The sequence below is a fragment of the Arachis stenosperma genome, chromosome 3 (assembly GCF_014773155.1).
Source record: "Arachis stenosperma cultivar V10309 chromosome 3, arast.V10309.gnm1.PFL2, whole genome shotgun sequence".
NCBI classification, from domain to species: domain Eukaryota; kingdom Viridiplantae; phylum Streptophyta; class Magnoliopsida; order Fabales; family Fabaceae; genus Arachis; species Arachis stenosperma.
In genome coordinates, this window is record NC_080379.1 from 58,485,365 (window position 1) to 58,500,563 (window position 15,199).

The 15,199-nt window shown below is 38.4% G+C and overlaps 1 protein-coding gene and 1 non-coding gene across 2 annotated transcripts; one reads left to right on the forward strand and one right to left on the reverse strand.

The window, feature by feature from the left end:
• Window positions 1–315: 315 nt before the first annotated feature.
• LOC130971844 (small nucleolar RNA R71) lies at window positions 316–423 on the forward strand. The gene has a single exon (XR_009083050.1). It is a non-coding gene; the product is annotated as a small nucleolar RNA R71 (small nucleolar RNA).
• Window positions 424–4,735: 4,312 nt separating this feature from the next.
• Window positions 4,736–13,961, reverse strand: LOC130966162 (uncharacterized). The gene is made up of 5 exons (XM_057890932.1): window positions 13,884–13,961; window positions 13,523–13,821; window positions 12,748–13,094; window positions 5,086–6,032; window positions 4,736–4,951 (listed from the first exon to the last, which is right to left on the reverse strand). The coding sequence occupies exons 1-5, from the start codon at window positions 13,959–13,961 to the stop codon at window positions 4,736–4,738; spliced, it is 1,887 nt and encodes a 628-aa protein (XP_057746915.1).
• Window positions 13,962–15,199: the final 1,238 nt, after the last annotated feature.

The following is a 15,199-nucleotide window of genomic DNA, read 5'->3' on the forward strand; positions in this document are numbered from 1 at the left end:
ACTGCTTGGTGCATTTTGCATTCCAGGCAGACTTTGAGAAATTAAATTGACTTGTTGAGTCAATATCTTATTCTGAGCCAAAATGGCATTCAGAGCATCAATCTCAAGAACTCCTTTCTTCTGACTTGTCCCATTGTTCACAGGATTCCTTTCAGAAGTGTACATGAATTGGTTATTTGCAACCATTTCAATTAGCTCTTGAGCTTCTGTAGGCGTCTTCTTCAGATGAAGAGATCCTCCAGCAGAGCTATCCAAGGACATCTTAGATAGTTCAGAGAGACCATCATAGAAAATGCCTATGATGCTCCATTCAGAAAGCATGTCAGAAGGACATTTTCTGATTAATTGTTTGTATCTTTCCCAAGCTTCATAGAGGGATTCTCCATCCTTCTGTCTGAAAGTTTGGACTTCCACTCTAAGCTTGCTCCATCTTTGAGGTGGAAAGAACTTTGCCAAGAAGGCATTGACTAGCTTTTCCCAAGAGTCCAGGCTTTCTTTAGGTTGAGAGTCCAACCATATCCTAGCTCTGTCTCTTACAGCAAAAGGGAATAGCATCAGTCTATAGACCTCAGGGTCTACCCCATTAGTCTTGACTGTGTCACAGATTTGCAAGAATTCAGCTAAGAACTGATGAGGATCTTCCATTGGAAGTCCATGGAACTTGCAATTCTGTTGCATTAGAGAAACTAATTGAGGTTTAAGCTCAAAGTTGTTTGCTCCAATGGCAGGGATAGAGATGCTTCTCCCATAGAAGTCGGGAGTAGGTGCAGTAAAGTCACCCAGCACCTTCCTTGCATTGTTTGCATTATTGTTGTTTTCGGCTGCCATGAGTTCTTCTTCTTTGAAAAATTCGGTCAAGTCCTCTACAGAGAGTTGTGCCTTAGCTTCTCTTAGCTTTCGCTTCAAGGTCCTTTCAGGTTCAGGGTCAGCTTCAACAAGAATGCCTTTGTCTTTGTTCCTGCTCATATGAAAGAGAAGAGAACAAGAATATGGAATCCTCTATGTCACAGTATAGAGATTCCTTGAAGTGTCAGAGGAAAAGAAAAGTAGAAGACAGAAGTAGAAAATTCGAACTTATCAAATAAGATGGAGTTCGAATTTTGCATTAAGGGATAGAGTTAGTCCATAAACAGAAGGATGTGAGAAGAAGGGAAGTAATTTTCGAAAATTAAGTAAAAGATTTTGAAAACATTTTGAAAAACACTAATTGATTTTCGAAAATAAAAGTGGGAAAGAAATTAAGTGATTTTTTGAAAAAGATTTTGAAATTAGAAATCAAAAAGATTTGATTGAAAACTATTTTTAAAAAGATGTGGTTAAGAAGATATGATTGGTTTTAAAAAGATGTAATTGAGAAGATATGATTTGAAAAACATTTTTAAAAAGATTTGATTTGAAAACAATTTGAAAAGATATGATTTTAAAAATTAATGACTTGCCTAACAAGAAAAGATATGATTCAAACATAAAACCTTCCTCAACAGAAAAGGCAAAAAATGTTCAATCAAATCATTAATTGTTAGTAAGTATCTTGAAAAAGGAAAGAAATTGATTTTGAAAACATTTGATTGAAAAGATATGATTTGAAAAAGATTTGATTTTGAAAAACTTTGAAAACTTGAAAAAAAATTGATTTTGAAAACAAAATCTTCCCCCTTTGCCATCCTGGCGTTAAACGCCCAGAATGGTGCACATTCTGGCGTTTAACGCCCAAAACTATACCCTTTTGGGCGTTAAACGCCCAGCCAGGCACCCTGGCTGGCGTTTAAACGCCAGTCTGTCTTCTTCACTGGGCATTTTTGAATGCCCAGCTTTTTCTGTGTGATTCCTCTGCAGTATGTTCTGAATCTTCAATTCTCTGTATTATTGACTTGAAAGGACACAAATTAAAAATATTTTTGGATTTTTAATAATGAAGAATAATCAAATAACAAAGCATGCAAGACACCAAACTTAGCAGTTTGTATACTATTGACACTAACAAAATAAGAATGCATATGAGAAACAACAAAACACTCAAGTCAATAGAATTCAAAGATCAAAACAAGAAAATCATCAAGAACAACTTGAAGATTAATGAAGACATATGCATGAATGCAGTAAGAACAGAAACATACAATTGACACTAAACTTAAGATGAGACTCTAGACTCAAACAAGAAATATTTTTGGATTTTATGATTTTGTAGATTTTTTTTGTGCTTTTTCGAAAATTAAGTGAAAAGGAAAATAAAGGTATCAAAATTCTTAATGAGAATTCCAGGAATCATGCAATGTTAGTCTAAAGCTTTAGTCTAAAGGGAATTAGACATGGCCGGCTAAGCTTCAGCAGGACATTGCATTCAAGAGCTAAATTGATGATGATCAATCAGCTTTGGTGATGATAAGAACATCACCTTGAAACACTAGAATTCATTCTTAAGAACTCTGAAGAAAAATAATACCTAATCTAAGCAACAAGATGAACCGTCAGTTGTCCATACACAAGAACAATCCCCGGCAACGGCGCCAAAACTTGGTGCACGAAATTGTGATCAATACTTTTCAAAACACAAACAATCCCTAGTAATGGCTCCAAAGACTTGGTGCTCAATACCATGGCATAAACACAACTTCGCACAACTAACCAGCAAGTGCACTGGGTCGTCCAAGTAATAAACCTTACGCGAGTAAGGGTCGATCCCACGGAGATTGGTGGTATGAAGCAAGCTATGGTCATCTTGTAAATCTCAGTCAGGCAGACTCAAATGTATAATGGTGATGAACGAAAATAACATAAAAGATAAGGATAGGGATACTTATGTATGTCATTGTTGTAAGAGCTTCAGACAAGTGTATGAAGATGCCTTCCCTTCCGTCTCTCTGCTTTCTTACTGTCTTCATCCAATCCTTCTTACTCCTTTCCATGGCAAGCTCGTGTAGGGTTTCACCGTTGTCAATGGCTACCTCCCATCCTCGCAGTGAAAGCTAATGCACGCACTCTGTCACAGTACTGCCAATCACCGGTATGGTTCCCTCCCCTACCGGAATAGAATCCAGTGATTCTTTTGCGTCTGTCACTAACGCCCAGCAGGTTACAGGTTTGAAGCACGTCACAGTCATTCAATCATTGAATCCTACTCAGAGTACCACAGACAAGGTTAGACCTTCCGGATTCTCTTGAATGCCGCCATCAGTTCTTGCCTATACCACGAAGATTCCGGTTAAAGAATCCAAGAGATATTCACTAAGCCTCGGATACTTGTAGAACAAGAATGGTTGTCAGTCACCTTGTTCATAAGTGAGAAGGATGATGAGTGTCAATCACCACCTTCATCAAGTTGAAGAACAAGTGATATCTTGGTAAAAGAACAAGCGGAATTGAATAGAAGAACAATAGTAATTGCATTAATACTCGAGGTACAGCAGAGCTCCACACCTTAATCTATGGTGTGTAGAAACTCCACCGTTGAAAATACATAAGAACAAGGTCTAGGCATGGCCGTGAGGCCAGCCTCCCAAATGATCTAAGAACTAGATTTCCAAAGATTGCTATCAAGATCTGTAATACAATAGTAAAAGGTCCTATATATAGAAAACTAGTAGCCTAGGGTGTACAAAGATGAGTAAATGACATAAAAATCCACTTCCGGGCCCACTTGGTGTGTACTTGGGCTGAGCAATGAAGCATTTTCGTGTAGAGACGTTTTCTGGAGTTAAACGCCAGCTTTCATGCCAGTTTGGGCGTTTAACTCCAAGTTTTATGCCAGTTCCGGCGTTTAACGCTGGAATTTCTTGAGGTGACTTTGAACGCCGGTTTGGGCCATCAAATCTTGGGCAAAGTATGGACTATCATATATTGCTGGAAAGCCCAGGATGTCTACTTTCCAACGCCGTTGAGAGCGCGCCAATTGGGCTTCTGTAGCTCCAGAAAATCCACTTCGAGTGCAGGGAGGTCAGAATCCAACAGCATCTGCAGTCCTTTTGAGTCTCTGGATCAGATTTTTGCTCAGATCCCTCAATTTCAGCCAGAAAATACCTGAAATCACAGAAAAACACACAAACTCATAGTAAAGTCCAGAAAAGTGTATTTTAACTAAAACTAATAAAAATATACTAAAAACTCAACTCAAACTACTAAAAACAATGCCAAAAAGCGTACAAATTATCCGCTCATCAATGTCCTTTTATACGCCTCCATTATCAACAACTCATGGCAATACTCCTCAGTCCTCTTACCATTTTTGTCCTGAATGGCTGAAATTGCATGCATACATGGCATCTCTGTGCCCAGTACATACAGACAAATGTAATGAAAAATCAAAAACAACTCTGAATACTTCATGCTAAGGGAAGGAGTGATAGTGTTTGAATGATTTACCTGTGAGTTGCCAGAACCGACAGGTGCAAGTGTGCTTTCCCAAGTCGACCACCATGTTTGTGGGCCAGCCATGTACTTCAAACAACTCCTCTTTATCATCTCCGCACCATTGGGGAGCCCAGCGACTAGATAACTTTGTCATGGCTTCTAGTCTGCTTTGCTGAACCGGGGGTAGAATTCCTTGATAAGTGCTCAACTTCAGTTTTTTATCGACTATGCTCTTCATGATTATTCTTCTAACCTCTTCAGCCAAAGTCAAAATCGGCTTGGTCCTTTCATACTTTATTTTAGCATTGAATGATTCGCAAGCATTATTGCAAATGTTGTCATTCTTGGGATCCTCACTGAAGTATGCCTTACTCCAAGCTTCCTTTGGTCACTTTTCAAGATACTGCCAAGCCTGCTCGTTGATGACCTTTACTCTCTTCATGTTCCTCTCGAACTCATTACGTGTTCTTGACCTAACACACTCCCAGACTAGGTCTTTCAACTCTGTGCTACCCCATTGTTTTGAAAAATTCTGCCATAGATGCCACACACAGAATCTGTGCTGGGCCATGGGCATGACTTCCTTCACTGCTGGGATTAGTCCCTGACAAATACAGAGAAACCCGAAAAGATTGTTAATCAAATCAATCCCTCAAAGTTCATCATTAAATCAATTTAGTCCTACTAGTATATCTCATGAAATCAAATAAATCCCAAAACTATGAAAAGTGTCCTCACCTTCTGCATGTCTGAAATGATGCACAACTTGTTATCATTGTAGTTGCCAAGGTCTGACTGCAACAGGTCCAGAAACCATTTCCAGTTGTCTTTATTTTCCACATCCACAATTGCATAGGTAACGACAAAGATGTGATTATTGGCATCCTGAGCACACACAGTCAATATTTGTCCACCGTGCAGGGTCTTGAGAAAAGCCCCATCCAAACCAATCATCGGTCTACACCCAGCCTTAAAACCTTTTTTACAGGTATCAAGACACACATAAAACCTCTCAAATTGAGGAGGACCCTCTGGCATCGGGATTACACCTACTTGAACTGTAGACCCGGGATTACTTGTAAGCAATTCATTAGCATAGTCCCAGATTAACCCATATTGGGCAACTTCATCCCCTTCTACAACTTTCCTAGCAGCTTTCAATGCTCTAGTGATGCAGGTGCTATTGAGGTTTACATTACACTTCCTCACAAACCACTCATACACTTCACAATGTCTCATTATAGGGTGCTTCCTAAGTTTTGGTACAAGTTTGCTTAGTGTCCACTGTTGGGTAGCTGCCCTATTTTTTTGCCTTCTAGGACAGATATGGTTGTCAACTAAGGTTTTAATCTGCCATGACCCATCTTGCTTACTACGTGCACAGTATACTACCCAAGGACAACTGTCAGCCTTACACACAGCCCTAACCCAAACATTGTCATTCTTTGTAAACAATATGTTTCTACCTAACTGGATTGTGTAGTCCCTAGTTGCATGCATAAAATGTTCCTTTGATTTGAATATCATACTAACCTCAAATTTGAGGTCCTCGAACTTTGCCTTGTCATTATACTGAGGATATATGGTTGGTGATTCCTCATCAGACTCCAATTCCTGGCCTGAGTCCTCCGAGTGCCATGAGTTGAGATCCGAATCACCATCATCAAGGGGATTATCTTCTAGGTCTGCCAAATCGAAACCACAGTGTAATTAGTCATGTGGTGAGCGAAATTGTTACTCATGCTTAAATTGTTGTTTGAAATTGATTGTCCCTGGTGATGGCGCCAAAACCTGGTGCACACTACCATGGTCCAAACATAACTTCACAACTTCGCACAACTAACCAGCAAGTGTACTGGGTCGTCCAAGTAATACCTTACGTGAGTAAGGATCGATCCCACAGAGATTGTTGGTATGAAGCAAGCTATGGTCATCTTGTAAATCTCAGTCAGGCTTATCCATGTGGTTATGGGAGATTAGATAATTAAAAGATAAATAAAATAAACAGGAAATAAAGATAAAGTTACTCATGTAATTCAATGGTGGGAATTCAGATAGGTGCATGGAGATGCTGTGTTCCGTCTGAATCTCTGCTTTTCTACTACATCCATTCAATCCTTCTTACTCCTTTCCATGGCAAGCTGTATGTAGGGCATCACTGTTGTCAATGGCTACATCCCATCCTCTCAGTGAAAAAGGTCAAAATGCTCTGTTACAGCACGGCTAATCATCTGTCGGTTCTCAATCAGGTTGGAGTAGAATCCCTTGATTCTTTTGCGTCTGTCACTAATGCCCAGCCTTCAGGAGTTTGAAGCTCGTCACAGTCATTCAATCCCGGAATCCTACTCGGAATACCACAGACAAGGTTAGACTTTCCGGATTCCCATGAATGCCGCCATCAATTCTAGCTTATACCATGAAGATTCTGATTAAAGAATCCAAGAGATATGCGCCCGGTCCAAGGTAGAACGGAAGTGGTTGTCAGTCACGCGCGTTCATAAGTGCAATAAGAATGATGATTTTTCTTCTGCTGTTTTTTATTCTGTTTTTAATTTTTAATATTTTTTTCGTGACTCCTCATGATCATGAACCTACTAAAACACAAAATAACAATAAAAAATAAGATTAGATAAATAAAAATTGGGTTGCCTCCCAGCAAGCGCTCTTTTAATGTCACTAGCTTGACAGTAGGCTCTTATGGAGCCTTAGAGAAGTTCAGAGCATGATGAAGGTTTTCCAACACCAAACTTAGAGTTTGAATGTGGGGTCTTCTCAACACCAAACTTAGAGTTTGGTTGTGGCCTCCCAACACCAAACTTAGAGTTTGATTGTGGGGGCTCTTTTGGACTCTGTACTGAGAGAAGCTCTGCATGCTTACTCTCTTTTGTTACAGAGGGATGGCTGTGTGCCTTAAATACAAGGTTGTCCCCATTCAATTGAAGGACTAATTCTCCTCTGTTAACATCTATTACAGCACCTGCTGTGGCTAGGAAAGGTCTTCCAAGGATGATGCATTCATTCTCTTCCTTCCTAGTGTCTAGGATTATGAAATCAGCAAGGATGTAAAGGCATTCAACCTTTACTAATATGTCCTCTACTAATCTATAAGCTTGTCTTACTGACTTGTCTGCCAATTGTAATGAGAATAAGGCAGGCTGTACCTCAATGATCCCTAGTTTCTCCATTACAGAGAGTGGCATAAGATTTATGCCTGACCCCAGGTTACACAGAGCTTTTTCAAAGGTCATGGTGCCTATGATACAGGGTATTAAGAATTTTCCAGGATCTTGTTTCTTTTGAGGTAGAGTTTTCTAAACCCATGTATCAAGTTCACTAATGAGCAAGGGAGGTTCACCTTCCTAAGTCTCATTACCAAATAACTTGGCATTCAGCTTCATGATAGCTCCTAGATATTGAGCAACTTGCTCTCCAGTCATATCTTCATCCTTTTCTGAGGAAGAATAGTCTTCAGAGCTCATGAATGGCAGAAGGAGATTTAGTGGAATCTCTATGGTCTCTATATGAGCCTCAGATTCCTTTAGGTCCTTAATAGGAAACTCCTTCTTGCTTGAGAGACGTCCCAGGAGGTCTTCCTCACTAGGATTTTCATCCTTCTCCTCTCTTGTGCATTCGGCCATATTGATTACATCAATGGCCTTGCACTCTCCTCTTAGATTCTCTTCTGTATTGCTTGGGAGAGTACTAGGAGGAGTTTCAATGATTTTTTTACTCAGCTGGCCAACTTGTGCCTCCAAATTTCTAATGGAGGATCTTGTTTCACTCATGAAACTTAAAGTGGCCTTCGACAGATCAGAGACAAAATTTGCTAAATTAGAGGGGCTCTGCTCAGAATTCTCTGTCTGTTGCTGAGAAGATGATGGAAAAGGCTTGTTATTGCTTAGCCTGTTTCTTCCACGATTATTAAAGCCTTGTAGAGGCTTTTGTTGATCCTTCCATGAGAAATTTGGATGATTTCTCCATGATGAATTATAGGTGTTTCCATAAGGTTCACCCATGTAATTTACCTCTGCTATTGCAGGGTTTTCAGGATCATAAGCTTCTTCAGAAGCTGCCTCTTTAGTACTATTGGATACATTTTGCCATCCATTTAGACTCTGAGAGATCATGTTGACTTGCTGAGTCAACACTTTGTTCTGACCTAATATGGCATTCAGAGCATCAATCTCAAGAACTCCCTTCCTCTGAGGCGTCCCATTATTCACGGAATTCCTCTCAGAAGTGTACATGAACTGGTTATTTGCAACCATGTCAATAAGTTCTTGAGATTCTGCAGGCGTTTTCTTTAGGTGAATGGATCCACCTGCAGAATGGTCCAATGACATATTGGAAAACTCAGATAGACCATAATAGAATATATCTAATATGGTCCATTCTGAAAACATGTCAGAAGGACACTTTTTGGTCATCTGCTTGTATCTTTCCCAAGGTTCATAGAGGGATTCACCATCTTTTTGCTTGAAGGTCTAAACATCCACTCTAAGCTTGCTCAGCTTTTGAGGAGGAAAGAATTTATCCAAGAAGGTCGTGACCAACTTATCCCAGGAGTTCAGGCTATCTTTAGGTTGTGAGTCCAACCATGTTCTAACTCTGTCTCTTACAGCAAAAGGGAAAAGCATGAGCCTGTAGACTTCAGGATCTACTCCATTCGTCTTTACAGTCTCACAAATCTGCAAGAACTCAGTTAAAAACTGGTAAGGATCTTCAGATGGAAGTCCATGAAACTTGCAGTTCTGTTGCATTAGAGCAACTAATTGAGGTTTCAGCTCAAAATTGTTTGCTCCAATGGCAGGAATTGAGATGCTTCTTCCATCAAATTTGGAAGTTGGTTTAGTGAAATCACCAAGCATCCTCCTTGCATTATTGTTGTTGGGTTCGGCTGCCATCTCTTTTTCTTGTTCGAAAATCTCAGAAAGGTTGCCTCTAGATTGTTGTAATTTAACTTCTCTTAGTCTCCTTTTTAGAGTCATTTCAGCTTCTGGATCAGCTTCAACAAGAATGCCTTTTTCCTTGTTCCTGCTCATATAGGCAAGAAGAGAACAAGAAAAGAAAGAGGAATCCTCTATGTCACAGTAAAGAGGTTCCTTATTGTTAGTAGAAGAAGAAAGGGAATAAAGAAAGGAGAGGGATGAATAGTCTGTATAAAGAGTGAGGATAGGGGAGGTGATAAGAGATGAAGAGAGGTGAAGAGAAGTGTTAGTAGATAAATAAATAAATAGAAGAAGGGGAGAGGGAAGAAATTTCGAAAATAAATTTGAGAAGAAGTTAAATGATTTTCGAAAATAAAAGATAAGATAGAATTAAAATTAAAATTTAAAACAATTAATTAATTAAAAAGAATTTTGAAAAAGGATGAGATATTTTCGAAAATTTAGAGAGAGAGAAGTAGTTAGGTGGTTTTAAAAAAGATAAGAAACAAACAAAAAGTCAAATAGTTAGTTGAAAAAGATATTAAAATCAAATTTGAAAAGATAAGAAGATAAGAAGTTAAATAAGATATTTTGAAATTAAATTTTTGAAAAAGATAAAATTTTAAAAAGATACGATAAAAAGATAAGATAAGAAGATATGATAAAAAGATAGGATTGAAAAAGATTTAATTTTTAAAATTAAAATTAATTACTTAACTAACAAGAAACTAAAAGATATGATTCTAGAATTTAAAGATTGAACCTTTCTTAACAAGAAAGTAACAAACTTCAAATTTTTGAATCAATCACATTAATTGTTAGTGTAATTTCGAAAATTTTGAAATAAAATTAAGAAAAAGATTTTTAAAAAAAATATTTTGAAATTTTCGATATTAATAAGATAAAAATGAAAAAGATTTGATTTGAAAAAGTTTTGAAAAGATAAGATTTTTAAAATTGAAAATTTGACTTGACTTGTAAGAAACAACTAATTTTTAAAATTTTTGACCAAGTCAACCCAAAATTTCAAAAATTTGGAGAGAAATAAGGAAAAGATATTTTTTTGATTTTTTGAATTTTTTTTATGATGAGAGAGAAAAACACATAAATGACCAAAAACATGAAAATTTGGATCAAAACACAAGATGCATGCAAGAACACTATGAATGTTAAGATGAACACCAAGAATACTTTGAAGATCATGATGAACATCAAGAACATAATTTTGAAAAAAAAAAATTTTTTGATGCAAAGAAAACATGCAAGACACCAAACTTAGAAATCTTTAATGCATGGACTCTAACAAACAAAAAATGCATATGAAAAACAACAAACAACACAAAATAAGAAAACATCAAGATCAAACAAGAAGACTTGTCAAGAACAACTTGAAGATCATGAAGAACACCATGAATGCATGAATTTTCGAAAAATGCAAGAAAAAGTTTTTAAAGCATGCAATTGACACCAAACTTAAAAGTTGACTCAAGACTTAAACAGGAAACACAATATTTTTGGTTTTTATGATTTTATGATTTTTTGTATTTTTATTATTTTTTTTCGAAAATTATATTTTTGAAAAACGAAAATAAAGAAAAATTTTTGAAAGATTTTTGAAAACTTTTTTTTTTGAAAGGAAAATAAAAAGAAAATTACCTAATCTGAGCAACAAGATTAACCGTCAGTTGTCCATACTCGAACAATCCCCGGCAACGGCGCCAAAAACTTGGTGAGCGAAATTGTTACTCATGCTTAAATTGTTGTTTGAAATTGATTGTCCCTAGTGATGGCGCCAAAACCTGGTGCGCACTACCATGGTCCAAACATAACTTCACAACTTCGCACAACTAACCAGCAAGTGTACTGGGTCGTCCAAGTAATACCTTACGTGAGTAAGGGTCGATCCCACAGAGATTGTTGGTATGAAGCAAGCTATGGTCATCTTGTAAATCTCAGTCAGGCTTATCCATGTGGTTATGGGAGATTAGATAATTAAAAGATAAATAAAATAAACAGGAAATAAAGATAAAGTTACTCATTTAATTCAATGGTGGGAATTTCAGATAGGTGTATGGAGATGCTGTGTTCCGTCTGAATCTCTACTTTTCTACTACATCCATTCAATCCTTCTTACTCCTTTCCATGGCAAGCTGTATGTAGGGCATCACCGTTGTCAATGGCTACATCCCATCCTCTCAGTGAAAAAGGTCCAAATGCTCTGTCACAGCACAGCTAATCATCTGTCGGTTCTCAATCAGGTTGGAGTAGAATCCCTTGATTCTTTTGCGTCTGTTACTAACGTCCAGCCTTCAGGAGTTTGAAGCTCGTCACAATCATTCAATCCCGGAATCCTACTCGGAATACCACAGACAAGGTTAGACTTTCCGGATTCCCATGAATGCCGCCATCAATTCTAGCTTATACCACGAAGATTCTGATTAAAGAATCCAAGAGATATGCGCCCGGTCCAAGGTAAAACGGAAGTGGTTGTCAGTCACGCGCGTTCATTGGTGAGAATGATGATGAGTGTCACGGATCATCACATTCATCAAGTTGAAGTGCAACGAATATCTTAGAACAGGAATAAATCAAATTGGATAGAAAATAATAGTAATTGCATTGAAACTTGAGGTACAGCAGAGCTCCACACCCTTAATCTATGGTGTGTAGAAACTCCACCGTTGAAAATACATAAGTGAAAGGTCCAGGCATGGCCGAATGGCCAGCCCCCAAAACGTGATCAATAGTCTCCTTAGATGAATAATAAAATAAAATTGAGACCAAAGATGTCTAATACAATAGTAAACTATCCTATTTATACTAGACTAGCTACTAGGGTTTATAGGGGTAAGTAATTGATGCATAAATCCACTTCCGGGGCCCACTTGGTGTATGTTTGGGCTGAGCTTGATCTATCCACGAGCTGAGGCTTCTCTTGGAGTTGAACGCCAAGTTGTATCGTGTTTTGGGCGTTTAACTCCGGTTTGTGACGTGTTTCTGGCGTTTGACTCCAGACAGCAACATGGAACTGGCGTTGAGCGCCAGTTTACGTCATCAAATCACGAATAAAGTATGGACTATTATATATTGCTGAAAATCTCTGGATGTCTACTTTCTAACGCCGTTGAGAGAGAGCTATTTGGAGTTCTGTAGCTCTAGAAAATCCATTTCGAGTGCAGGGAGGTCAGATTCCAACAGCATCAGCAGTCCTTTGTCAGCCTCCTTATCAGAGTTTTGCTCAGGTCCCTCAATTTCAGCCAGAAAATACCTGAAATCACAGAAAAATACACAAACTCATAGTAGTACAGAAATGTGAATTTAGCATAAAAACTAATGAAAACATCCCTAAAAGTAACTAGATCATACTAAAAACTACCTAAAAACAATACCAAAAAGCGTATAAATTATCCGCTCATCATCATGTTACCAAAATTAAATCAACAACTACAAACCAATTGAGTTAGCCAAATACCTGAGTCACTGTCATCCTCATCCTCAGAAGCTTCATAGCTTGAATCGTCAGTCTCTATTTCTTTCTCTGCTAATCTGGTCTTAGCAGGCTTGTGCTTCTCTTTGACCTCACTTTTTTTGTTCTGACCAGTAGAGTTCACACCATCATCACTGTCACTGCTAGATTCATCATCCCTTAGTACATTTGGTGGTTTGTAAAGGCTGTCCTTAGCACTCTCATAGGAGTCATGAGAGTCACTATCTTCTTCAACCTCCAAAGTCTTCACATGCCTTCCAGCTCTTGTGGTGGTAGTGACCTTGGTCTTTTCTTTGGTCTGAGATGGAGCAGGGGTAGGTTTGGTAGGCTGACTATAGGATTTTTTGGAATGTGATGGAGTTTGTACAGGGTGATGTGATGTTTTGGTGGGCTGAGATGATGGTCTGGTGGGCTTAGATGATGGACCCGTGGGTTTAGATGATGGTCTACTGGGCTTAGTGGGCTCTTTAGTGGGCTAAATTGGTTGCTTAGTGGGCTGGGTATGCAGTTTAGTGGCTAACTTGGTTTCTTTGTGGGTTGGGTAGAAAATTTGGTGGACTGAGAAGGCAACTTTGAAGGCTGAGAGGATAATCTGCTACCTTCAGCTGATGCCTTCGTGGATTCAGAGTATGGTTTTTGGTGGGATGGTAACTTGGTGGGTTCAAAGTGATGTCTCTTGGTTTGGGTTTGCTTAATTTTTGGCACATTTTCTTCCTGCTCATCAACCACACATGGCTCTGAAACACCATGCTCGAAATACAGGTTGATCAAGTTGAAGTTCCTCCTGCAATCCTTCACCATTGCAATCAAATCATGATCTGTGGCCAGCCTCCTCAGCCCATATTCAAGGGGAACCCCTGGAGATTTCCACCAATACTCCCTAGCCTCAGCATATCCCAGTTCCACATAGTATCCCTTCACAAAGAACACGTCCAGTGTGTCACCTTCAACTCCCATTAACACCTCTGTGTGATCCGGCTCATAGTACATATTTCCACCCTCATCCTTTTTAAACTTTCCACCATGGTGAAATACAAATGTCATAGGAGGACCCTCCATCTACAAGTGCATAAATAAATAAATGTAGTCAATAACAAAATCTAAAACAACTACAGCCTTACAATTGCATGTAAACACACAGCAAACAACGTAACCATACCCATCGCAAACCCTCCATTCCCCAGAAAAACCCACCGCATTACGACCACGAAACCCCTAACGGCAAAACCATACAAAACATGTTCTTCCTAATCCGAACCCTAGTCTTACTATATGCTTCTTATAACTAAGTCGACCTAAACCAACGCATACCAACATTGCAAAATCAATAGAAATTGTCAAAAAAAAATTGAATCTTACCCTATGGTAGTTACTGTTCCTTCCTGCAACAGCGAAACTCCTCTGCAAGCTCCTCCAACTATCCGACGTAGTAGAGCCAACTACTCTACAAGCCTCGACACACACAGGAATCGTCAATAACGCTACGAGGTTCTAATCAAAGGATCCTTGGGTAGAGTACCAGAGTAGAGAGAAGAGGAGGGATTTTGGAGCGAAAGTTGAAGAGGGTTGTTATGAGATGAGAGATGGGAAGAACGTTTGAATATCCCACTCTGGACCATAAACGACGTCGTTCCATTGTTTGGGGAGTGGAAGAATGAAACTACGTCGTTTTGGAGTCTACCACGATGGCACTTAACGTTCTAGCTCAGCAAACGTTAGCCACATCACCAACTGAAATGACGGAAGGACCAACTCGATCAACATGAGTAACTTTCGGGGACGAATTTGATTAATTTTATCTTTCAGGGACTAAAACGGAGATCGGGGTATCTTTCAGGGACTATTTTGAGTATTAGCTCCTTCTTTATTTCTTTCTTCTATCTTAGAAAAAATTTCATTTCTTTAAGATATAATCTAGGCATATCCATATATTAGACTAGATTACGTTCTTATAAATCCGAGACTAGTATGTGGTCATTTGTATTATTTTTTGAAGTCTCAAAGAATTAGAAAAGAATTCGTCAACTCTATTGTAGAAGTTGAGATCGTCTTTCTTACTAGTTCATACTGTGAATTTTTTAACTCTATAATTTCTTATTAAAACTTGATCCACTCATAATCTTTAGTCCTAAAAATGTTTAAGCAAAGAATATTTAAAATTCTTAGGTTAAGTTGTGGTTTGCTTTGAGTCTTCCATGTGAAAATTAGGAGAATATCTAAAGTACTTAGTTAGTAAGGTGAAGCGAATTACTTATTAGCCTAAAAAAGTTTGAGGTAAAAATATCTTGTTTTCTTATATTGGCGAAGAGTCAATCTGAGTCACTTCGTAGTCTTGAAAAGACCTGAAAATATAAAATTTAGCGCTCTTAGGTTGGTGGGGGTATCCAATCTGGATATTACCTAAGAAGTTCGGTAAAATATCTAAAGTCCTTAGTTG

Bases quoted from the DNA above. Each gene is read 5' to 3' on its own strand.
- LOC130966162 (XM_057890932.1), bottom strand. From the start codon at position 13,961: ATGCGGTGGGTTTTTCTGGGGAATGGAGGGTTTGCGATGGGTATGGTT. The intron at 6,033-12,747 runs GTATTTGGCTAA...TCGATTTGGCAG, and splicing joins TGAGGATGACAGTGACTCAG to ACCTAGAAGATAATCCCCTT. The intron at 4,952-5,085 runs GTGAGGACACTT...TGTATTTGTCAG, and splicing joins TCATTTCAGACATGCAGAAG to GGACTAATCCCAGCAGTGAA.